This window comes from Vipera ursinii (assembly GCF_947247035.1).
Source record: "Vipera ursinii genome assembly, chromosome: 2".
Lineage (NCBI taxonomy): Eukaryota > Metazoa > Chordata > Lepidosauria > Squamata > Viperidae > Vipera > Vipera ursinii.
The window spans coordinates 111,603,693-111,630,913 of NC_139513.1; the positions used below are offsets into that span (position 1 = coordinate 111,603,693).

Here is a 27,221-nt window from a genome sequence, read left to right on the forward strand (position 1 = left end):
GAAAGCCATGGCAAATCTAGACAGCACACTAAAAAGCAGATCAAACCGGTCAGTCCTAGAGGAGATCAACCCTGAATGCTCTTTAGAAGGCCAGATCCTGAAGCTAAAACTCAAATACTTTGGCCACCTAATGAGAAGGAAGGACTCACTGGAGAAGAGCCTAATGCTGGGAAAGATTGAGGGCAATAGAAGAAGGGGACGACAGAGAATGAGGTGGCTGGATGGAGTCACTGAAGCAGTAGGCGTGAGCTTAAATGGACTCCAGAAGATGGTAGAGGACAGGAAGTCCTGGAGGAACGTTGTCCATAGGGTCGCGATGGGTCGGACACAACTTCGCAGCTAACAACAACAACAACTGCATTCTAGCCACTGTGCCACTGTGCCATTATTGTACAATATACAAGATGGTACGATGATGCTTTGTTTCTGCAGCCCAGAGACATCTAGCGATATTCTCTGTTTTATACACAGCCTTCTCTTACCTGCAATGTTTAAGATCAGAGTATTTGACTTCTACAAAGTTTTATAAAGCACCACAGCTAAACAATTAAATGTTTTTAGTCATAAGCCCTCATACTATTTGCTATGTTATTTTTCTCTCTGTTGTCTTCCGCTTTGTGTTAGAGCCTGGCTGTAAAACAATATAAATAATTTTTAAATAATCTTCTCATAAATGGATGAAATACTTCTTACACTCTATATTTGTTGAAAACCTAGACCCCTTGACAGTGCTTTTTTGTAAAAAAAAAAAAAAGGTGCTGGAACTCATACATGTCATACAACCCTCCTTGCCTACCCTACAAGGTTCCATCCAAAAAAGGTGCCGGAACTGCATTCTGGCCGTTCTATGACAAAAAAAGCCCTGGCCCTTGATATTATAATTTTCCATGTGCAGAAACTGAATCTCTGGCATCACATTCTGCTATGTTTTACCACCCTCCTCAATTTTAATGAAACTGCCCATCAGGCACTTGGTCTCATTTTCTGCTTGTGCTTCTACAATAGTACCTAAATTGCATTATTTCCTTCAGTTTCTTTATACAGCTTCTGGGACTCCAAGTAAGCTTCTGGAGCAAAAACGTACATGGCTGTTAGAAAACTACAAATCCCCGCGTAAAAACCATCTTAAACTTAGCTCAGTTCAAAGTGTATAAAAACCAAAAGTCCAAGACAGTTGGCCAGGACTGCCATTTTGTTTCCTTAACACATAAGGAACAACAACAACCAAGAGCCTTGGTGGAGCAGTGGGCTAATGCCTCCTTAAGTAACAGCAGCTGCCTGCAATCAGTGCAGGTTCGAGTCCCACCAGGCTCAAGGTTGACTCAGCCTTCCATCCTTCCGAGGTAGGTAAAATGAGGACCCAGATTGTTGGGGGCAATTAAGCTGACTTTGTAATAATGCCGCTTGGGGGTGTGTGTGAAAGCCCTAATAAGCAGGCATATACATAGAATGAAGGCTACTGCTAAGCTTGTAAGCCGCCCTGAGTCTTCGGAGAAGGGCGGGATATAAATGGGATTAAAAAAAAATAAAAAAAAAACTTTTAAGAATTTACACTAAACATATTGAATGACTTCCACAATGTTTGTTTCCTTATAAGGAACTTATTTCAATTAATTTGTTTAACAGAATTATTCTTTTCTAGCCCCCTTACTCCCCCCTCTCCCAAAGCCCTCAACAGGATAAACCTTCTTCTGTTGTATTAACTTTCACTTATTTTATCCTGTTTCTTGGAAACATTTATGAAAAATGGTCAATGTGGAACAGCAAAGTACACGTTAGGTCAGCAGGGCAATTAGTGCAACATGCTTCAGCATGTTGGTCCCAATGTTCAACATGTTGGTCCCAATGTTCAGTGAAGCCAAGTGCTACCTAAATATAATCCCTGTGTGAGTCACTCTATGAATCTATTTTTATTTATTTTTTTATTTTAATTCCATTTATATCCCGCCCTTCTCCGAAGACTTAGGGCGGCTTACAAGCTTAGCAGTAGCCTTCATTCTATGTATATGCCTGCTTATTAGGGCTTTCACACACCCCCCAAGCGGCATGATTACAAAGTCAGCTTAATTGCCCCCAACAATCTGGGTCTAATTTGTTTCTATGCAGATGGGCATCCATTATCAAATGAAGATCACTGATGCTGAGGATTAGATGACAGGCACAACATACTGTACACTGTGTGATCTGCACAACTTTCCCCAATCCAGAACAGAGGCAATTATGGAGGAGGAAAGGGTGATAACAAAAAGTGCATTGTGATGTCACAACTTAACCTCTATCACTTATATACTCTTGTGATATCACAATGCAAATATTTAAAAAAGAGTTTGCAGTCACGTTACATCCACTGTTTTGTTATTTTGATGTAATCATGATTAAGAACAGATGCCCAGAAATTTTGAACTTCAAGTCTTATAATATCCCAGCTAGCATAGCTGGATAAAATTCAATTTGTTGATCTAGCTAGCTCTTGGTACTGTTTCACTCAAAGTTTGCCATTCCCATCATAACTCTAACATGGAAGGTTACATTTTTTTTTACATTGTTACATTGTGAAGATTCTTTTTAATGAAATATGTCAGAACTCTGATAAATGTTAACTAGTATTATGTGATGCATCAAGGGAAGGTGAGAATGGTGAACATTTCTTCCTTTTCATCCTTGTGGGTTATAAAGTTTTTATAGAGGTTTTTTTTTAAAAAAACACAAGTCCTTTTGCAATTATTTAACTTTTTATTATTTAATTCACATTGATTTATGTAATAATTTGCATAGAAATAGTGTTGTCAACCAGGTATCCATATTGTTTTTGTTTCATCCCTTCGTCGTGGCTGTTTAGAAAGAATTGTGCTAAAAATACTTCTGCAAAACTATTAACCATTTCCACAATTTCTCTATTTACAAATATTAATTCTCATTGCAGCAGATAATTACCACAAAGCTGGGCTTTCCAGAAGTATGGCTGGAATGAAGTTCATTTTATGAAATTAACCCATTTATTGTGTTTTCCATGAACTTTACCATCAACCATCCTATGTAACAGAAAATCTTCCTCCATAGGACTTGATTCTTTCAACCATTATGTCCTGCTTCATTTGCATGTGCATTTAATACATTTACAGAGGTATTCTACTTGCTGCTTTGTGAAATTAAAAGCAATATCTACTAAGCAAGCATGTAGCAAACTTCATTATTCTTGTGCCTAATATTATGTTATGAATGTACGTGGGTTGCTTGTAAATAACAGTGGACTTCTACCCATCCATTTTAACATACAATATGTACTAAACTGCTTTCCCTTCAGTCTTGTGCATCCCTCTGACATTCCATGACACTTATCACTCATGCCATTATTTCTGAAGGAGCAATGGATTTAGGGCTGATAACATGAAGGAAGATGGACATATCTACTCAGAAGTAAACTCCATTGAACTCAGTAGAACTTACCCCAAACGAAAATATATTGTGTATTACTGGTAGGTAAATTTCATTTTGAGAAGTATATTAAACCCTAAAGTCATACAAATTTTAGTAGTTTATAAAAACACAAAAATATATGTCAGGCTTTAAAAACTTCATAAATTAATGTCAAATAAATTGGACAATGTGTCCCTTAAAAATAGTTCAGTCCACATCCATCCATGATAAGTAGAAAATAATTGTTCAATGAGCAAGATCCATTCAATTTGGATGGCTTTAAGTTTAAAATAAATAAATAAATAAAACCCTTAGAAAACAAAAGAAGCACTATAATTGATGAGGTAAATATTTTAATAGCAAGCAATACTCTCCAGTCCTAATAAAATAATTACTGACATTCTTTTATTTATGAATTTTAAGAAAGATTATTTTAAGCCATGGACAACCTTCTTATCATTTACTTGAAAATGCCTTAGATTCTACTAGTTTTTTCTAAACAAAGTTTTAGCAGTCTTCCCCAACTCTCTGCCATATACCAAAACAAATTAAAAACTTCTGGTAGACTAGCAAGCATAATGTCTCTCTTCCTGCACATAGCAAGAAAAACCACACAACAGGAAAAGAGATGACAGATTGAGTAGGGGTATCACATAAAGTGGTGAGGTTGGGATCATGCCAAGGCCTTCCAGGGCACAATTTGACAGTAAAAAGAGGCAAGTTGCCATGTGCATCTGGGTGGTCAAATTAAGAAATGAAATGCCAGCAGTTCAGGAAGGCATTTTGGTGAGAGAAAAGTGCTAGGAATAAAGACACATAAATTAGCACAAGAAAGAGTAATACAACTCATTCGGCAGCTAGTGTTGTGATTAAAGAATGATTCAAAACTCATGTTCTCACTGTGCCAGCCATGTAATTACTAAACAGTTCCAGGTTGGACCATAATATACAGTATGCAGGGTATCTGAGCCCTATATTATTTTCACTGCAATATGTATATTATGTTTGATTTCCAGTGTATATCAAATTCTCCATTATAGTCTTTCCACCACAACACCACTGACTCATCAAGGTATTACTCTCAATATATAGTTTTTTTTTAATGGAACTTGATGGATGTGCTATTCAGAGTTAACTGTGCTAGATTCAACAGGCAAGGGGCATGATTAAGAATTAGGCAGAAAAAACAAAACCAAAAAAAGCCCATATAGTAAAACTTGATAAAGACAGAGTCCAATGAATAAAGCAGCTTCATTTGAACAATATTTTAAAAAATTTATTACATGGGATTTAAGACTGGAAGTTGGGAACTTTCCCATGTGGATATTATTAATTGTGCAACACAGTTCCTACTTTTTCTCCTTGCCCTTACTTGCAGTATGCCTTCTCTTCCCAAATTACTGAATTACAAACTCTTCAGAAGAGAAGAATATCTGACCATGAGCAAGCACAAGCATAGCACTTCTATGCTTTTCTTAAAGCAGTCCCCAGGTTCTGTATGAATCAGGGGGGGGGGGAGAGATGATTTTGCTTTAAGTGATCCTTTCACTGAAGTCAATATGACTCTTAGAGCAGTGACGCAACAGAGACATATGGCTAGACATATGGCTAGACATATGCCGGCATCAACTTCCCATCGTCCTGTGCGCTCCCATAGGGAGGGCCTCCTTAGGGTGCCGCCGGTCAGGGAATGCCGGCAGGTGATCCCCAGAGGGAGGGCATTCTCTGTGGGCGCGCCTGCCCTTTGGAATGATTTACCTGTGGAACTCCGGACTGCCCCCGACCTGCACTCGTTTCACCGGGACCTGAAAACCTGGCTTTTCGATCTATCCGGCCTGGACTGAGGGGGGTTTTTAGTTTTAAATTTTAACATTGTTTTATTGTTGGGCTATTATTAATTTAATTCTTTTTAATTCTATTTTTATCTTAATTTATATTGTCTTTTAAATATTGCCCTGTAAACCGCCCTGAGTCCTTCGGGAATAGGGCGGTATAGAAAACTAAATAAATAAATAGATCAGAGAAGACATGAAATAGAATTACTCCATCTGAAAATTTAAGAGACTGTGATAAGCCAAAGATCCATGTATGAACAGAATAGGTATTGAATTGGAAATTCCTTTCTGAAGGTAAATCAAACGCAGACAACAATTGCTGCTTATCAGAATTACCTCAAAATAAACAATCTTCTTTCTTTCTTCCTTCCTTCCTTCCTTCTTTCTTTTTTCTTTCTTTTTTCTTTCTTTTTTAAAGAATGTATTGTAAAGAAGTTAATATTTGCCAGGAATTGAACCTAACCATGTTTTGGGGAATATGTTCTTTATAACATATTAGTTCGAGGTTAGAGATGAATGCAAAATGATCCTATGAAACATAGCTTACCACTTGTGTTTCACTGCCTCTTCATAAATGGATAACAGAGCTGTGGCCAAATAAATTAATTGTGTAGTTACTAAACTGAAGAGCTGCTGTTTCAAGTATCTTCTTGTTCTGTTGAAGGACTGGATGCCCTCTAGGGTAACAGATATTCATGGATGCCAGCACAATTGCATTGTGACACATCCAATTGTAATAATCTTAGTATTATTTTTGAGGAAAATTTGGTTTATCTTTTAAAAAGTGCACTTGATTGATGATTGGAATGTGTATCTTAGAAATCAGACTAATACGATTTTCACTTGTTTCTTGTTGTGTGCCAAAAAACAGGTTACAAAAGGAGAGAAATGTCCCCTTGTGTTTCTTCTTAAACAAAATGATGATTTGCTTTTATTTCTTCTCCACTTTCTTTCTAAATGAGCTTCCTGAGGCACCATCTCTCCTGCTGTGCCCAATATGTGGAACCAGGTTTTTTTAAACCCCTTTGATTAATTTCAACTCTGATATTTGCCAGGCTACCGATACTAATTTAATCCTATTGGAAGAGAGCTTCTCCCAGGTTTAGTAACATTGGTGTAAAACTGTAATGCACCCTGGGAAAAGACTTCCAGGCTTTTGATGAAAAAATGATGAATGATATGAACCATGAATGCACTCATGTTCCATTTGCCAATGTAAACCAAGTGGGGAGCAGTGGAATTTAACATATGGAAAGGCAGTAAGCTGGATAAACTTTAAATTTGGAAGGCCAATCTTGCTCATAAATTTTAGCTCCCAAGATTCTCTGCCAAAAGTTAAGCTTCAGCGATGGATCATTGCTCAGCTTGTTCATCCTGCGCCAAGTGTAGCAAGATCTGAAATCCTCTTTGTGGAACAAAATAATATCAGACCCTCAGTGTTTTGATTGCTCGGTAATTTACATCCAATGTTTTGAAGTAACTTTTGGAATAATTATACAACTGTTGCTCAGGATAGGATCTGCAAGATCTGTAGTACCCCTGATGGAGACTGTTGCTTAGCCTTTATACTATATACATGAAATAGAAGACCACAACATCACAAGACTGCCTGTTATGTAGCTGAACAGCTCTCAACCAAACCATATTTATAAGAGCCTTGGTGGAGCAGTGGGCTAATGCCTCCTTAAGTAACACCAGCTGCCTGCAATTAGTGCAGGTTCGAGTCCCACCAGGCTCAAGGTTGACTCAGCCTTCCATCCTTCCGAGGTAGGGAAAATGAGGACCCAGATTGTTGGGGGCAATAAGCTGACTTTGTAATAATGCCGCTTGGGGTGTGTGTGAAAGCCCTAATAAGCAGGCATAGACATAGAATGAAGGCTACTGCTAAGCTTGTAAGCCGCCCTGAGTCTTCGGAGAAGGGCGGGATATAAATGGAATTAAAATAAAATAAATAAAATAAATATTTTCTCCCAATGTCTAAATGAAATCTTCTCCTTGCTTCAATCTACCCCCAATTTTAGTCGTACACTCGCAATATCACATGACATGTTGTGACATATCGTAACTTTTTTGCCATTGCCAGCTTTGCTATGATGCATCCGGCCCGTGGGACGGCAGTTTGACACCCTTGCTTTAGAGCAATAAATAATTCTGTTTTATTTTCTGGAATAAATTGCTATCGCCATTCCTTTTTATTTTGTCTTTTAAAATTCTTTTAACTGCTTGTCTTTCTTCCTATTTTCCGGGGGATGTTCTTTGATCAATATATATATATAAAACATTGCTGAGTTCAGTTTCTTCTTTTAGAATGGTGGTGCATTCAAGATACTATTCACAGTATCATAAAACAAAGCTCAAATATAATGTTTCACTAATAATAAAATTAATAAGCCATACTGACAGAAGAAATAAACTTTTATTGTATTGCCATAGCAATAAAAAGCATTTCTGAAATGGAGTTTCAGAAGATCAATTCATACAGTACAGTCTAAGCATCAGCTTAGAACCAATGTCATAATGACTTCAAGACCTGGAGGAAATGCCTTTCCTGCCAAATCAAAATAATTTCAAAATTGATAAGACAGATATAGCTAAAATATGTTAACTCAATTAGTAAACATGCTGTATTTCGGGTCAAGTCTTTTCTGCCACTGGCTGTGTTTTAAACAGCAGCCTTACAACGCTTCTTAGAACTACAAGGAAGCTGCAATCTTTGCTAATTTAAAGCTTTTCTTGCTTTTCATCAGATACTTTTGATTCTTTGTATATACAGACCAGTGCTTCTCTTTCCCACAGCCCCCTCCTTTGTCAGCCTGCATCCTCGGTTTATTTGCTGAGCTACTGCTTGAAGGAAGGGAAGCTTGATTTCAATATAAACCTACAAAAGGGAAAGGGAAAGAATCACTTATGAACTTCTGCAACAGAGGGTTTAAACGGAGCGCTTTCTTGAAAATTCAGTAGATAAAAAGTTTAGTAGAAATTAGAATAAAGTCATGCTGTTGCCAAAATCCCCCCCCCTTGTTGCAAAAGGCTGTGAGTTCCACATAAGGCAATGGTTTCTCACATTCCAACTAAATTACATATAGTATAATTTTGTGTCAAGATCAACCAGTTGCTTTTGAGACCTTTAACTCAGTTCTGATGGGCAGTCTCTTGTCCAACAGATTTCCATTCCTGTCTCTAAGAACTTAGGTTTCCTTCTATAAGGGAGGAGAGGCCATAATAGTATCAATATACTATTGATACAATATACTATACGCCTGCTATCGGCCAGTTAAATTTACAGCTGCCTTTCCCAGTATTCCTGACTAAAAGTTAGAAAGAAACTTAGGGTTAAAAAGAAACTTTAAGAGAAACAAACAAACAAAAAGAAGCCATAGTTGTTTGTCAAATGAACAACTGCATGGTAAAGTCCATTTTCATAATAAATTCTCGGGTCCCTTTAATTTATTTGGTGCAAGGCTTTGTACAAAATTATCTCTCTTTCATGTTTTTTTACTTACGTTATTACTGCATTGTAATCTTAAGAAACTGCCAACCTAGCAGTTCAAAAGCACGTAAAAATGCAAGTAGAAAAATAGGGACCACTACGGTGGGAAGGTAACAGCGTTCCGTGCGCCTTTGGCGTCTAGTCATGCCGGCCACATGACCACGGAGACGTCCCCGGACAAGCGCTGGTTCTTCGGCTTTGAAACGGAGATGAGCACCGGCCCCTTGAGTTGGAAACGACTAGCATGCATGTGCGGGGGAACCTTTACCTTTTACCTAATCTTAAGAAAATTATCAAGTGAACTCATTACACTGGCAATTTTACTAAGCAAAAGTAGAAAGCGGTGGGCTTAGATCCACAATTATGTTCATCATTTTGGACTCCTTGGTTCTGCCGTCGTGGACGTCTGTGCCAGCTATTGATTCATAATGATCTGTGTATACTTTTCTGATTTCCTCATTTATTACTTTATGAACTTAGGCTGAATATTTATTCTTCTCCAGTCATTATTATATCTCCAAAATAAAACATAGTCAGACCATCAACTGGCTTCTTTAGTATTTTTGGATGCAATTCTGAAGATTTTAATGCATTTAAAATAAAAGAGTATTCTCTGATCATATTTCTATTTAGCTTTAATCCCACCTCTTCAACGTGCTCTTCTCTTTAACTTGCCCATAATTTTCTAGTGGAAGATATAGGTATTTTTTATTGGAGACAGAATCAAAGTAAATATTGAAAACGTCCACTTTTTTCCTTTATTCACTGTCAGTGTTTTGAATTCTTCATTGAATAACTAGTACACCAATTCTTTTCTTTGTCTTTTCTTCTGAAACTATCTTCCTTCCATTTTCTGTAGGGAAAGATGGGGCAGGGAGAAGTGAAATCTAGCAACAATATAGGTTCTGATAAGTTACTGATGAGTATTACATAAAACAATCTGTGGGCTATAGTGTTCCTCCCATTATACAGTCAGGAAATACATATATATGAGAGTTCTTGCTCATCCAGCATATTTTGTGAAGTGAAAAAGTGTCTTTAAGTTCACATGCCTATAATTGTAATACATTCCTTTCTGTAATATATTGGTTTATTTCTGAACCAATTACTCTGCAGGCCAATGACATATAAAAATATGGCATATTATAAGATCATTTTCTGACTAACAAATTGAACAGAATGCTATTTCCTACGAAACAAAAATAGGTCACATTGGGCATGCAAATTCCCTCTGTTAATCATCTTCCCTTCTTTAACCAAATTCTAAATATGTATCTAGTTTGTTAATGGAAAACAAATATATTTGCAGATAAATCATTAATATTCTTACTCTCTGATTTGACTCCTGGTACCTAACAAAATATCTTTTTTCCTCCTGGATCATATCATTCTGAATTTCTTTTCCTCCCCAAAGCTCACCTTTAATTCCTCCATTATCATAATTCACTAGAATGTAACAGAGCCATCACCAACCTATCAAATCCCATTTTCATTCATACCCACGAGAACTCAGGTTACACTAGCTCAAACGTCTGGCATTTTAGCAGCCTGTTCTATCATTCCCCTTTCTCTTATCATAGACACACAACATACCCAAATGGCAGTAAGACTTGGTTGCCATCCTTAGTCATACCTGTGCCACATAGACCATCTCCTGCTAAAGGTAAGGTCAGGTGGGTCACTTTGGCCATTATGCCACAAGCACAACCAAAGTCCAAATGTACTCACACTGTTTTATGCAGTCTTGGGCCTCTAATCTAGGGCTACTTTGCAAGCCATCATATTGATGCTTGCATTCCACCAAATTATTGTTAGATATTATGTAACCATACCTCAATATTCACTGTCATAAAAATTCAGATGCCTTTAATGCATAGCCCGATGTGGACATAATAGCTGCTACTCAGAATGATTTTATATGCATATCTTGCAGGGTTGAGAGACAGCTTGGAAAAAAATAGAGAGGGTTCTTTTGTTCACATCTTATTTGTGGTAGGATTATTCCTCTTTATTACTTTCAGTGAGATTGAAGAAAAGACATTTTGTTACAAACAAGAAAAACAAGACTGCAAAATACAGATGAAAGCATTGAATCAGGTGAAAATAAATGTGTTCAAACAAGTATGTTAACATATATATATAATGCAAGGGTTATTTGCGTAATGCAAGGGGAAGTACTGGTCAGAAATCATTTCTCTTTCAGATTTACTGGCAAAGGTAGATTACTAAAGCACTAATATTGGATGGAAAATAATGCGCAATCAAAGAAAAGACTACAGGACTATCTCTTCTCACTTAATGTCCATAATTCTGGTGAAACAATCATGGATGCCATTGGTTTTTGATAACACATGTTCTTTTTGGTAAATCCTTCCTTCCCTTCGAATCCCTCTTCTGATCCTTTTGTTGTATGTTCCCCCCCACAGCATGTGATTGCCATCCCGTGGGTGCAGCTGGAAAAACCTGTAATCAAACTACAGGGCAATGTCCCTGCAAAGATGGTGTGACGGGCATCACTTGTAACCGATGTGCCAAAGGCTACCAGCAAAGCAGATCTCCCATTGCCCCCTGCATAAGTAGGTGGATGCTCTTTTTGACATCTATACCATAACTTAATTAATCCTGAGTCTGGCTTGTTTACTAACACCTAACTGGATAGACTCAGCTTTTTAAACAGTGCTTGGCTCCTCATACATTACAGTGTTCATGGATGTTATTGATATATTGTATACTGTGAACCCAGTAAAAGTGCAATTTTTCAGAGAGAAAAATTAGGACAACACACAGGAGAGAGCAAAAGCTAATAGCAAAAAAAAGGACCTATATATGTTAGCTGAATGATCTGAGTAAAAAATAGTGATCATTTATATAAAAGGTTTGGAGGTTAAGATGTGATATTTTGAATGGCAGAATATGTACTTTTATTTTCCCCATTAACTGTAAACTGCTACTATCGTTATTTATGCCTCAGGCTTATAAGATCCAAGTAAAAATGTTAAACTACCCAACTTCCCTCATTGTTAGGAACCTGCTATCAAAAAAAAATGTAGCAATTTTACAATGGTATATTTCACATCAATCTCTCAATGCCTATTTAGTAAAAGAGCGATGATAGTAGCCTACAATTTTAATTCTCCTGTTTCATGGCTGACATGTATATCAACATGCCTAACATGCTTACACAATCACTTTAGTAAACAAATAATGTTGCTTCCAGATCTATTTTAAGAAGGGAGGGGAGTTGATGCCTAGGTATGAGGTAGCTATAACTTCAGGAGAGATGCATCCATGGATGAAGCTATGTTGTCTTCTAGCAATATCCTCCTTCAGAACTCATTGATGCCCAAGACCTCCCCTCATCTACACGGTTTACATAGTATAAAAACCTGAAAAGAAAAATCCAGTTGTAGTCCTTTTTTTTTTACCTATGTGAAGATAACACTCTCTGTTCTAAACTACCATTCCATATAACCAAAAGTCAGCTTTCCAGAGAGTTGGGTCACCTTTTCCCAAGGAGGATCTCAGAGTGACTTTGGGGGAATCAATGTTTCTGAGCCCAATTTACTTCACATAGTGATAGCTGATAGGAGAGAAGAATCCACATATGGCTCTTTAGCTTCCAGCGTCACATTCACTTACATGGACAGGAGAAAAATACATTTGGGAGTAACATGAAATGAAGCAACTCCTACTTGTGCACCTGACTCCAGTATGAATAGATAAGAATCCAGTTCTTTTTAATCTCTTTATCAAATATGGCTACATCCAGTTGATGATGATTACACTACTACCAGTGGCTATTATGATCAAACCTTGGGAATTGTGTTCTCTTTTATATTTAGGAAAATATTGGTTGTTGCCCATGAATGAGGGAAGAAGCTCCAGTAGCCAGATGATTATAGAATGTAAAAAAATCCTCAAAGAACAAAAGTAGTTCTTATTAATCATGCTGCATGTATACTAATTGCTGTAGAATCATGAAAGCATTTGCAATTCCTGTTAACATCCCCCCCTCCGCACAACTGCTGCTACTGTAATCAGATTTATTGTGGTGTAATTCTTAACAATGTTAAACTGGGCTGTGTTGGTTTTTAAGAAATGTTGTTATAAAGAGCCAAGCTACATTTATAGCAACTTTGAAGAATAACAATGGAGCAGAAAACTTTTATGTCGTGCCAATACATTATTTCCTTGGCTTTAATACAGAAAAAAAGAGATTATGGTTGAAAGAAACAAGTCTTTGATAGAGACCCAAAACAAATTTTTAAGATGCATTTCTAATAAAATGAAATATGTATCCCTAAATATATTCCTGTATTGTTGTTTAGATGGAGGTATGTAATACCACTGTTTTACTGATGCTAAGCAGACATGACTACTGCCTGAATGAAGAAACAATGCAGTGTCCTATGCTCCTTGAATACTACTAAATTCACTATCACCACTGTTAGACATATCTTGCTGAAAATATCTACAAGTGCTTATAGTGTTATGAGAGATAGAATATCACTAATATATCTTGTTATAAAGTTACTTGTGAATCTGAGAGCTGGTATAATAATAATAATAATAATAATAATAATAATAATAATAATAATAATAATAACAATAACAACAACAACAACAATAATAATAATAATAATAATAATAATAATAATAATAATAATAATAATAATAATAATAAACATAATTCTGGCTCCAGAGAGTAGGAAACTCGTATAATAATGCTACAGGAAAGAATGGAATAAGAATTTCAAACTATATTCCCCCTTTGGGATTTATTGCTTTTAGCTGCAAAAGATTAACATAGTGAACTCTCTAATGGAGCAATTAATTGTTATAGGCACTCCTTGTCAATTAAACATATCTTTAACTACAAACCTAATTTTAGTTCAGTTCACCCAATGGTTGTACAAACAGTATAGTTCTACTTATAGATTTATTCATTCTAAAACCAGATATGAAACATTTGGAAAAAGTTGGAGAATACGATTTTATTCTTCTTTCAATATATGTCTTTCAAAATACAAGCTGCAGATGCATAGAGTTTGTCTATAAATTCTATATTCCACCAAAAAGCAAAATGTATCTTCAATGCACATCATTTCTCTATGTGAAAGATAAGCAACATCTACAAGTTAAAATTGTAGCCAATGGACATGAACCCAATCTCTCTGTCGGAATGCTGATATCAACTTTATTGATAGATAGATAAAAGTCTATTTTTCTTCAGAACGACAGCTATTTTAAGTATTGCTGATTTTGTATGAGAAAAGGTAATGAAAGGGAACAATTAGTTCATGAAATGCCACTGCCCCATCAATTTAGGTTGTTCTTAGATCTGCTATGATGGGGGGGGAACAGTTTCAGCAGAGGAACCTCTAAATTGCGTGAATGAATGGGCCTCAAATTCTTAACTCAGGGTTTTTGTTACTGTTTCGAAATTCCTAGGGAAAGATATGGTTCCTGTAAATTTGAGTGTTGCTTTCCATTACTGAATTTGTGGGTGTATATCAAGATTAACATCGGTGTTGCTACTATTTGGTATGATAGCTAGGTGGCAGCCTATCCTGAATGTAATTTTGTTTAGATGGTGATTCCAAATTATGGAGTAAGCTGAACAAATCTCTCTCTCTATATATATAATTATGGATTAGCTTATCTACCATTGTGTGGTTCAGTCACCCTATCACCTCTAAGAAAAAGTGATTTTTCCACACACCTATCTTGAAATATAAAATTGCCCAATTCCTTAGCTAGAAAAGTAAATAATACATTTCCCTATTTGTTTGTTCTTTTTTCTGTCCACTTTTTCTTTTTGCCCACAGAGATTCCTGTTGTTCCTCCTACCACTGTGGCCAGCAGCACAGAAAAGCCCGCAGGTATACTATTATCGTTGTTATTGTGATTTTATTACTGTTATTATATCACCATCACTATCATCATTATATATGCCTAACCTGAAGCATGTGGTATCTTAGTATGTTTTGGCTGTTTAACAATTTGCTAAAAGTGCCTGCTTTCATGACCATATATGTTACTAAGGTAAAAGGTAAAGGTTCCCCCGCACATGCGTGCTAGTCATTTCCGACTCTAGGGGGCGGTGCTCATCTCCGTTTCAAAGCCGAAGAGCCAGCGCTTGTCCGAGGACGTCTCCGTGGTCATGTGGCCGGCATGACTAGACACCAAAGGCGCACAGAACGCTGTTACCTTCCCACCGTAGTGGTCCCTATTTTTCTACTTGCATTTTTATGTGCTTTCGAACTGCTAGGTTGGCAGAAGCTGGGACGAGTAACAGGCACTTACTCTGTTACACGGCACTTGGGATTCGACCCGCCAAACTGCCGACCTTCTGATCGACAAGCTCAGCATCCTAACCCACTGAGCCACCGCGTCCTTATATGTTACCAGTGCTTTTTTTGTAAAAGAAAAAGGTGCCGGAACTCCGTTATGGGCGTTCTATGAGAAAAAAAGCCCTGTATGTTACTAAAGAATATAGTAAATATGCAATACTTATTTCTTAGAGTATGTATATCTCTGGCCAGGGACGATGCACCTCTGTTAATAGCCTCATCTGGAAAAGCATCAACTAATAAGTAAAATGTGGCAGATGATCTTTTACAAGGCTCCCAAGAACCAGGAGATCATTTTAAAGCACCAACTTTATCTACAAAAGCCTATCCGATGGCTTTTGTCATAAGGCTGTTTATTATAAAACGGTCAAAGAAGTTGATTTATAAGGAAAGTCAGTGCAGATCACACAAGGCTATTCTAACAAACTGTTGAGATGTAGAAAGTTGAAAAGAAGGCTTCGTATTGGTTTTGGTTTCTTTTTATGTGACTGACATGCAGGACGTGTGTGTGTGTATTCACTTAATATTATGGGGGCTTGAGATGTTTGAGCAGCAGCAAAGCTTTGTAAGTAGGCATATCACCTACTGCTTGCAAACCTGGGTAGCAGTAATGCACTACATCACCAACTGGAACAGCCAGCCAATGAGCTGGTTATGGTTTATAGAGGTTTCCCTCTGTCTCACTAAAATCTTTCTTTGACATCATTAATTTACATCCCAAACTTTGCACCTTTCCCCAGGCCAGGAAAATGAGAACATTCTTAAGATAAGAGAACTTTTCTCCTTATGAAGGCTTTAAAACAGCAAATAGACTGGTTCCATCTTATGAAACATGTGAAACAAAACATAAAAGATAAATAACCTCCACAGATGATAATGGAGGGGCTTTTTAAAGTATCTTATTATCATAAAGGGATGACGTTTTCAAGAGAATGATTGTTGCTGGGAAAGGAAAAATAACCCTCTTGATAATGTTGCATTGCCCTAGGAACCATATCTCATTTCCTACTGAATTTTGATCAACTATCTTATCACCTTTATTACTTTGAAACTGAAGTGTCCAAACACTATGAAACAATGTTAAAAAAAGCCCCTACATATTATAAGACTTAATACTAACATACACCCCGAATCTTCTCCTATTTTTTCCAAATCCTTTAGCCCAGGGGTCTTCAAGCTTGGCCCTTTTATGACTTGTGGACTTCAACTCCCAGAATTCTGGGAGTTGAAGTCCACAAGTCATAAAAGGCACAACCTTGAAGACCCCTGCTTTAGCCATTGCTGCAAGTCCTATCTGCTTTTGTGGGGGGGGAGGGTTACCAAAAAAAGCTTGTCTCATTAAGTCCTATTTCAAGTAAATTAACTTCAGTGTTGTAAAATTATTGTTCCTAGTGAACAAAATGGTGCATGAAATCCAGCATGAGTTTCCTCCTGATGATACTCATGAATCTTCTGTTGTATATTTTTAATGCAATTTTTGTCTTTCTGCTCATACATTCTTCCCTTGATATAAAGTTATCATTATTTAAAAAGCTAGTGTGAATACTCCGGTCAATTGGTGGAAATATTAAATGGAAACTGTTCAGTGTTGTGGAGTTAGAGTTTCCTGTACATCTTATCATGTTCCCACGTGTTTCCCACAAAGTTAGTAGATTATCATGAGATATGATCTATTTTATATTGTCTATTACAGTGCCTCATTTGCAATAGCAATGCAATTATGCAAGTGCATTAACTGATCAGAGATGGGCAGGACAAGAGGCAAGAGGACAAATTGTAGGAAATATTGTTTTGCCTAGAGATTGACTGAATTTGGGCTCTGTTTCCTAATTTTGTTCAAATCATGTGCAAGAAAACCAATTAATAGACTTATTTTAAAAAATCTCCAGACCTGGGGAATACACAACCTCTGCCATAGTGTTATACAGAACTTACCATCAGATATTTTTGCTTAGTATTTAAACAAAAGCTAGGTAATTGTAACTGTACTTGTTATTTATTAACTTAGTTTCTGTGGGAATGAAAACATCATTTTCTTTATGGTGTTTTTTTTTTAAATGGAAGTGAATGTTTTCTCATCTCAATTTCCTTCAGTCTATCTTCACAGGGCATTTCCTCAAATCTTTTAATAATTTTTGTTATACCCTTATCCTGGTTCTGGTCTGTTAATATTCTTCAGGTGTGATGCGCAAATGTGATCTCACCTGGGCAAACTAGAGGGGAACCACACATATTTGAGATAGTGTTTATTTGAATCCAGCCCACTACTGCATTAGAATCTTTCTAGAACCTGTTTCATATCACTTCCTACATCTAGCTTGATGTCAATGATCAATCCAAGTCCTAATCTGATATAGTGTTTCTAAATTTTGTTTTCTACCCGAAATGTGATGCTTCCCTGTTAAAGGACATCTTGTTGTCATCAACCTAATATTTTAATTTAATTTAATTTAATTTAATTTAATAACATTTATATACCGCCCTTCTCCCTGAGGACTCAGGGCGGTTCACAGGGCAGAATAAAATAGTGAATACAAACATTAAAAAAAGATTAAACAAATTGCCCTAGTTAAAAACAATATAAATACAACACTAAAAACCCCCAGAAAAATTAAAAAACAAAAATAAAATAACCCCAACACTCCCCCTCAGGCTAGGCCGGCTTGTACAAACAGAAATGTCTTAAGATCGCGACGAAAGGAGCGAAGATCGGGCGCCATCCGGAGCTCTACCGGTAGCTGATTCCACAGCTCCGGAGCGCCCACAGAGAAGGATCTCCCCCTGGGGGCCACCAATCGACATTCTCTGATCGGTGGCACCCTGAGGAGGCCCTCTCTGTGGGAACGCACAGGGCGCAGGGAGCTTGATGCCGGCAGCAGATGTTCCCTGAGGTACTCCGGCCCCATGCCATGGAGTGCTTTAAATACCGTTACCAGTACCTTGAATCTCACCCGGAAGACAACTGGCAACCAATGCAGCTCACGGAGCAGAGGCGTAACGTGGGAGTATCGGGAGACTCCCAACACCACTCTCGCGGCTGCATTCTGTACCAGTTGGAGCTTCCGAGTAGTCCTCAAGGGCAGCCCCATGTAGAGAGCATTGCAGTAGTCCAGACGAGAGGACACGAGCGCATGAGTGACCGTGCATAAATCGTCCCGGCTAAGATAGGGCCGCAACTGACGCACCAGGCGAACCTGTGCGAAGGCCCCCCTAGTCACGGCTCCTATATGGTCTTCCAAAGTGAGCCGTGAATCTAGGAGGACCCCCAAGTTGCGAGCCCTATCTACGGGGGGTAATAGTTCACCCCCCATAACTAGAGGTGGAATGTCCGAATAAACCCGGGACGAAGGTATGCAAAGCCACTCAGTCTTGTCGGGGTTGAGCTGGAGTCTGTTCCTCCCCATCCAGACCCGAACCGCCTCCAGGCAACGGGACATCACGTTGAGGGCATCACTGGGGTGGTTTGGGGTCGAAAAGAAAAGTTGGGTATCATCAGCGTACTGATGATACCCAACTCCAAAGCCACGAATGATCTCACCCAGCGGCTTCATGTAGATGTTGAACAGGAGAGGCGAGAGGACCGACCCCTGAGGAACTCCACAAATGAGAGACCTCGCGGTCGACCTCTGCCCCCCTGCCAACACCGACTGCGAACGTCCCAAGAGATAGGAGGAGAACCACTGTAAAACTGTGCCTCCCACTCCCAATCCCCTGAGACGCCGCAGCAAGATACCATGGTCGATGGTATCGAAAGCCGCCGAGAGGTCTAATAGGACTAGGACAGAGGAATGCCCCCTGTCCCGAGCCCTCCAGAGATCATTCACCAGCGCGACCAATGCCGTCTCCGTGCTGTACCCGGGCCTGAAACCCGATTGGTACGGGTCTAGATAATCCGCTTCATCCAGGACCAAAGGGAGCTGATGCGCCACCACACTCTCAACAACCTTCGCAAGAAAGCGAAGGTTGGAGACAGGACGAAAGTTGTTCAATACAGCCGGATCCAGGACAGGCTTCTTGAGGAGAGGCCTCACCACCGCCTCCTTCAAGACGGCGGGGAAGATACCCTCACTCAAAGAGGCCGATATAACTGCCTGGAACCAGCTGCGTGTCCTCTCCCGGGCTGCATAAACCAGCCAGGAAGGGCACGGGTCCAGTAAACATGTGGTGGTGCTCAGCCTCCCCATGATCCTGTCCACTTCCTCCGGAGTTACAGAATCAAACTCCTCCCAGATGGTATCGACAAGACCACCCGTGTCCTGATCGTCAGACTCTGCCCAGTCAGAGTCCAAACCGGTCCGAATCCGAGCGATTTTGTCCGACAGATGTTGGTTAAACTCCTCGGCACGTCCCTGCAAGGGATCCTCCCTCACCTCCTGATTTAGGAGGGAGCGAGTCACCCTAAACAGGGCGGCCGGGCGATTATCTGCGGACGCAATAAGGGTGGCGAAGTGGTTAGACCTCGCCTCCCTAATTGCAGCGAGATAAGACCTAATATAGGCTCTTAGTCGCAATCGGTCGGGTTCGGATCGGCTGGACCTCCAACCGCTCTCTAGGCCCCGTCTCCGACGCTTCATCTCCCGGAGCTCCGCAGAAAACCATGGAGCCCGACGGGATCTGCACCGGGTCAGGGGCCGCAAGGGTACAACTCGGTCAAGGGCCTCAGTGGCCGTCCTTTCCCAGGCCTCCACTAGGGCCTCGGCCGAGCTGTGAGTGAGGGAGGCAGGTGGGGACCCCAGCGCCGCCTGGAACCTTTGGGGATCCATTAAGCGTCTGGGGCGGTACCATTTGAGTGGTTCCAAACACCCACGGCGGGGGGTGGCAAAACGGAAGACCAGCCGCAGGAGATGATGATCGGTCCATGACAGGGGCATAATAATTGGAGAGCCCCCACCAAGATCATCTAACCACCGTCCAGACAAGAAAACAAGGTCAAGGGTGTGGCCTCCTTCATGAGTCGGTCCCGTAATTACTTGCGTCAGGTCCATGGCCGTCATGGAGGCCATGAACTCCCGAGCTAACTCAGATGATCCTCCCAGCGATGGTAGGTTGAAGTCCCCCAAAACTATAAGTTTCGGGAACTCAACCACCAGCCCCGAGAGGACATCAAGCAGCTCAGGCAGGGCTGCTGCTGCGTGACTAGGCGAAAGGTACACCAGCAGCAAGCCCAACTGCGCACCAGGGCCGCATCTCAAAAAGAGAGACTCACACCCGACTGTCTGGGGAACGGTGGCCTCCCGCGGACACAAGGTCTCCCTCACAACAACAGCCACTCCCCCACCCCTACCCTGAGCCCGAGGCCGGTGCAGCACCCGGAAACCTGGTGGGCAAAGATCAACCAGAGGAACACCGCCCTCTGGGCCCAACCAGGTCTCCGAGATGCAAGCCAGGTCAGCCTGCTCACCCTCGACCAAGTCTCGAACGAGAGGAGCCTTATTAACGACCGACCTGGCATTCAAATACACCAGCCAGTCCAGATTAGGTTGCAATCTAATTGCAGTATCCTGAATGCTGGCCAATTTCATATAAACTTCAGATTTGATAAGCAACCCATCATGAAACAAGCAAATAAAAATAATAATAAAAATGTTGTATAATGTTACCCTCAAGACAAATCTCTGCAGAACTTCGCCATATTAGCCTTTGTAGTGTAACTCCATCAGCAATTTTAGAGGACAATTTTTCCAAAACCATCTGTGATTCTGCCTACAGAGGTTAGTCAAACTGAAAATTGGTCACATTATTTTTTTCATCTCAGAAATTCAAGAAACATTTGTTCTTAATTTACCTTATTCAAATGGCACCATGATTTACACAGACTTCATAGGAATTTAGGATATTTAAAAGAGTTGCAGTCATTTTAATGTCACTAGCAAAGACATATGCTAGTTCACTAAGAAATGTCCCTGACAATGAATTATTTACCATCACTAATTATAACCACCTTTTATGATGTTTGTTATTGGCTATGGTTGAACAATATAATGATTGATTGAATGGTTGCAAAACACTCTGCAACCCTCATTTCCATGAAACAATAAACCATACTAGGATTTCAAATATTACTCAGGACAACAAAGCATCTCTGCAACTTCTTGATATTGTCTCTCCTATTACTGTCCAAAGTTGTGCTCAGTAAGCTTACATCATCTCCTTGCTTTCAACAAGGATGTTTCACAATAGAACTTTTATACAATGAAGAAAGCTAAAGGTCATGCCAAAGGTTAGAAGGCACCCATCAGGGGTTCTGGCTTGCTGTCAAATACAAAGCAAAGGTTTTTACACCTCAGTATTTGGGTTTGAACCTTTTCTTTCTATTTTTATTTTGTGCATTGACATAGCTACTTTGCTACAATAGGACATCTTGCCAGAATCTGGAAGGCAGGGAAGAAGGTGTGGATGCCCTTGACAACCAAACTTCTATTCTCCTCCTTAACACTCCCATGCAAATTATTTTTGAATCTGAATTTTAAGTAGATTGTGCACTTTTATATGCCTCTTTCTTTCTATTACATTTTATTATTCTAATGCCAAATTGGTTTGGCAGAATTTGAGGTGAAGTGAGACCACATTTGATGATGACATAAATCATTTTATTTTGTAAAATGGGAGGATTAGATTTTCCTTCTTCTCCAGATAAAAATAAATAATGGGTTTTCAAATTGTACAACTATTTCAAAATAGCGGTTTCTAAGAAGCTAGCCACAAGGCAGAAATTTAACAAAATTTACTTCCGGCAGTCTAACTGATAGCTGTGAGGTAAACTGGCACATTTTTTAAAAAATGAGATATACCATTTGTTGTTAGCTGCGAAGTCGTGTCCGACCCATCGCGACCCTATGGACAACATTCCTCCAGGCCTTCCTGTCCTCTACCATCTTCTGGAGTCCATTTAAGCTCACGCCTACTGCTTCAGTGACTCCATCCAGCCACCTCATTCTCTGTCGTCCCCTTCTTCTATTGCCCTCGATCTTTCCCAGCATTAGGCTCTTCTCCAGTGAGTCCTTCCTTCTCATTAGGTGGCCAAAGTACTTGAGTTTTAGCTTCAGGATCTGGCCTTCTAAAGAGCAGTCAGGATTGATCTCCTCTAGGACTGACCGGTTTGATCGCCTTGCAGTCCAAGGGACCTGCAGGAGTCTTCTCCAGCACCACAGTTCAAAGGCCTCAATTCTTTGGCGCTCAGCCTTTCTTATGGTCCAACTTTCACTGCCATACATTGCAACTGGGAAGACCATAGCCTTGACTATACGCACTTTTGTTGACAGGGTGATGTCTCTGCTTTTTAGTGTGCTGTCTAGATTTGCCATGGCTTTCCTCCCCAGGAGCAAGCGTCTTTTAATTTCTTGGCTACAGTCCCCATCTGCAGTGATCTTGGAGCCCAGGAAAATAAAATCTGTCACTACCTCCATTTCTTCCCCATCTATTTGCCAGGAATTGAGAGGGCCAGATGCCATGATCTTGGTTTTGTTAATGTTAAGTTTCAACCCAAGTTTTGCACTCTCCTTCTTCACCTGCAACAAGAGGCTCTTTAGTTCTTCTTCACTTTCTGCCATTAGAGTGGTATCATCTGCGTATCTTAGGTTGTTGATATTTCTTCCGGCAATCTTAATTCCAACTTTTGATTCATCTAGCCCTGCCTTTCTCATGATGTGCTCTGCATATAAGTTAAATAGGCAGGGCGACAGTATACAGCCTTGCCGGACTCCTTTCCCAATTTTGAACCAATCAGTGGTTCCGTGTCCAGTTCTCACTGTTGCTTCTTGACCCGCATATAGGTTTCTCAAGAGACAAATAAGATGTTCAGTGAAAATCATCTGAAGTGATTCTGCTTTCAGTTCATTCAGTTAAGCCCTTTTTTCATATTGATACATTTTGGTTTTACTATATATTCTGGAACTTAGTGAAGTAACATATTTTTATTCTTTTCTGATATATTGTATATATTGTATACAATATTGTAAATAATAATAATAATAATAATAATAATAATAATAATAATAATAATAATAATAATAATAATAGTAATAATAACAACAAAAATAACAACAAGTTGGAAGGGACCTTAGAGGTCATCTAGTCCAACCTCCTGCTCAGGCAGGAAACCCTATACCATTTCAGGCAAATGGCTGTCCAGTCTCTTCTTAAAAACTTCCAGTGTTGCTGCATTCACAGCTTCTGGAGGCAGGTTGTTCCACTGATTAATTGTTCTAACTGTCAGGAAGTTTCTCCTTAGTTCTAGGTTGCTTCTCTGTTTGGTTAGTTTCCATCCATTGCTTCTTGTCCTGCTTTCAGGTGCTTTGGAGAATAGCTTGACTCCCTCTTCTTTGTGGCAGCCCCTGAGATATTGGAACACTGCTATCATGTCACTCCTCACTCTTTTCTTCGTTAAACTACACATACCCAATTCCAGCAACCGTTCCCTATATGTTTTAGCCTCCAGTCCCCCAATCATCTTTGTTGCTCTTCTCTGTACCCTTTCTAGAGTCTCGACATCTTTTTTACATTGTGGTGACCAAAACTGGATGCAGTATTCAAGGTGTGTCCTTACCAAAGCATTGTAAAGTGGTATTAGTACTTCACTTGATCTTGATTCTATCCCTCTGTTAATGCAGCCTAGCACTGTGTTGGCTTTTTTGGCAGCTGCAGCACACTGCTGGCTCATATTGAAATGATTGTCTACTAGGACTCCGAGATCCCTCTCACAGTTACTACTATTGAGCAAGGTACCACCTATACTATACCTGTGCATTTGATTTTTCTTGCCTAAATGTAGAACCTTACTTTTTTCACTGTTCAATATATATACAATATATATTGTATATATATTGAACAGATTCACATTGGCTGATGGAACCATGCAGTAATCTAATTCTGCTTCTAGATACCATTCTGAAATATAATTAGGAATTATAAATACCCTTCCAAGAGCTTGAAAGTGAGGCTGCATGGCACTCATCCTAGTCCTGCAGCATTTGAAAGTCAGAATGCCTTGCAAGTGTGGTTTAATTTGAATGGGTTCAATAGGAAATTGAATCATTCATGGGCTTAACACCGTGCTTTGAAGTGATTCTGAAACTAGGTGCAACATTATCTTATGTAGCTAATAACAGAACTCTGACCTTCTAGGAGTTTGCTGGTGTGACTCTGGGTGGCTAGCAAGAATTGAAAGCCAGGGAACAGGAAAACAACTAAATTAATTTTAAAAAGAAATTAGATGCACAATTAATATATATGTCATGTGGCATAGATTCAATTATATCATTCCATTTCCACCCACCCACAGCATGCAAATCAATCAACAAAGTTATCTTAACACAAAAAAATATGACACACTTGATTAATGTGGATTTTGGCCATATGCAGGGTATTAAATCTGTCTACTATTGTATTGTTCCTCAGACAGAATTATCATATCTGAATGTTCTAAAAAGAAGATACTCTGGACGGGGAGCATACGGAACATGGTGCAATGCATAAAATGTGCTAATTTACTTTTGCTCTTTTGCTTGTCCTTCCTCCCTGTTGCAAATGCATTCTCAAGCCCTAAATATACATCTAAAGATATATAGTAATTCATATTAGTGACTTGATTCTGAACAAAAATGCATCAATTTACAGGTACAATTGGAAGATGATTCATTTATTTGTTCGTTTATTTATTTAACAAAGTTTTTAATATCTTTACATTGTGCTCCTAAATACACTGTGAAACCTCATTCCCTAGTAAAAAATACATACGATTGTAATCTTTCCTCAGAACTTTCACACAAGCTCTACATTCTGAAGTCAGTTGTTATTTACAAGGCGCTAAGTACATTTCTCAGACATGTGTATATTTTCAACAATAAACCCACCCAAAATACACAGTCAGTGCAAGAGAAGTAGGATATGTGTGAGGGGAAAAAACAAACCCATGATAATTCTTGCCCTAGCACATATCAGTGTTTTAAAAATGTGCATCTGTTATCCAGACATTTTGGCACACTACTGAGGCTAGCCTGAATTCCTGAGGTACTTATGGCTAGAATGGGTTTGGCTTATCTTCATGTCTCCTCCTCCCAATTAGCAGCATAATAGAATCCGAATAAAGCCAGGAATCTTTTCATAAAGATGTCCTGCCATAGTACAAAAGCAGTTTATCATGTGTCCTATAGGTAACCTGGTCCTGACTCCTCCTTCTGTCTGCTGTATTGACCAAATAAATATTCACTTAATGCTACTACAGGTAATTCTCAACATATGACCACAATTGAGCCCAAAATTTCTGTTGCTAAGCAAGACTATTGTTAAGTATATTTTGCCCAATCTTATGACCTTTCTTGCCACAGTTGATAAGTGAATTATTGCCATTGTTCAGTTAGTATAACACAGTTGTAAAATGAACCTGGCTTTCCCATTGACTTTGTTTGTCAGAAGGTCACAAAAGCACATCACATGACCCCAGGGACACTACAGCCGTCATAAATATGAACCAGTTGCCAAGCGTCCAAATTTTGATCACATGACCATGGGGAATGCTGCTATGATTGTAAGTGTGAAAAATGGTCATAAGTGACTTTTTTCCATGCCATTGTAACTTTGAATGGTCACTAAACGAATGGTTGTACATTGAGGACCACCTGTACATCCCTTACACAGTCCCATCCTCTGGAGAATATAACCCAGCCCTTTTTTTCTTATTCAGTAAATGGTGCCTTTTTACCTGTGGAAAGGCCAGCAAGAATTTCGAAAGGATTGTTGTCCCTGAAGAGATAGAAACATCCATCCAGCCAACTGACATTTAATGTGTCACTTTGGCAAGATGTCTGTCTAGATGGGCTGGACAAAGCTTTTGCTACTCTTTTCATCTTATCTTATACAATTGGCCTATCAATACTGGATAGATTGAAAATGTTCAAGCAGGATGACACTTGAACAGTTTGTATTGCTCTCGGAAAATGACAAACTGCCATTGTTGATTCTGTTGTTGTGGATTGTCTATAAATGATTCACCTTGCTTTTAACTAGACATTTCAGCCTTCCCTTATTCATTTTTCCATAAATAGAAGGTGTGGACTGTGCTCTGTTGTATGATTATGTTGGGAAGAAATGTCCTACTTAGTAGTTTGTTGTTCCTTTTTTAAATTTATTTATTTATTTATTTGATTTATATACCGCCCTTCTCCTGAAGGACTCAGGGCGGTGTACAGGGCAATAAAAATAAGAATACAGGATACAAGACTTAAAGTTAAATGTTTGTGCCCAATGTAGTAAGTTAGTTAAAAACAATGTTAAAACCTCAAACCCATCAGACCAGGCCGGCTTGTTCGAATTTGGGGAAGCAGGAAAATATCTGTGTCTGCTTTGTTCAGGGTAGTTAAAATTAAGCCCCCCCTTGAAACTGCTAGCCATCTGCTCTTCATACTGTATTTTCATAACTGATCCTAAACTATAATAATGCGGGCACCAGGAAGGGCCATTGGCACACACTTGTTCATAGTGCCTTAGCTTCTATAAAAGCCTGTCCAATTCATGATTTCAATGCTGGCAGCCCTAACTGAGAGGCTTTAATCTAATTTCATGCTTTATTTGCACCCATTTGTTTTTCAATCAATCTTGTTCAGCAAGAAGAAAAGATATTGCTGGAGGTTCATTTGTGTGTTCTTGTTCCAAGGGTGAGGTTAATAGCAGTTACGTTATCTTGGGATTGCTGCAGAGTTCACCGAGCTTTACTTGTTCATTTTAGTTCTCTCTATATATCCAGCACACCCTTCTGTTCCCAAAAGCACTCAAACCAACAACTGCAGCAGATCCTATAGCATTTCTTCTAAAAAAAAAAGCAGATTTGGCTAGTGGAGCCCTTATAAAGATGCTTAAATTGACAACAGCCATTTCAGATGTCCTGTAGAGAAACCCACAGAAGCTGGGGAGTGGCCAGCATGGGAAGAATAATCCTGCAGGAATCAGGTTGAAAATGTTTTTGATGATGAAACTAACAGAGATAGAAATAGGTCTGTGCACATAGCAAATTATACCCATTCAAAGACGTTAAATGAACAGCTACATATATTTGAATATAGGGATTAAGAATAAGTTTAATGCTAATCTTGAAACCTCTGACCTTAAGTGAAAGATCAGAATGTCAGTAGA

At 39.2% G+C, this 27,221-nt stretch overlaps 1 protein-coding gene across 1 annotated transcript in view; it reads left to right on the top strand.

The window, feature by feature from the left end:
• NTN1 (netrin 1) overlaps positions 1-27,221 on the top strand; it is a gene marked incomplete at both ends in the record, with an annotated part of 139,878 nt that overhangs the window by 77,874 nt on the left and 34,783 nt on the right. The window contains 2 exon segments of the mRNA XM_083352344.1: positions 11,169-11,318; positions 14,571-14,624. Of these exon segments, the coding sequence (XP_083208470.1) occupies positions 11,169-11,318; positions 14,571-14,624 (204 nt within the window).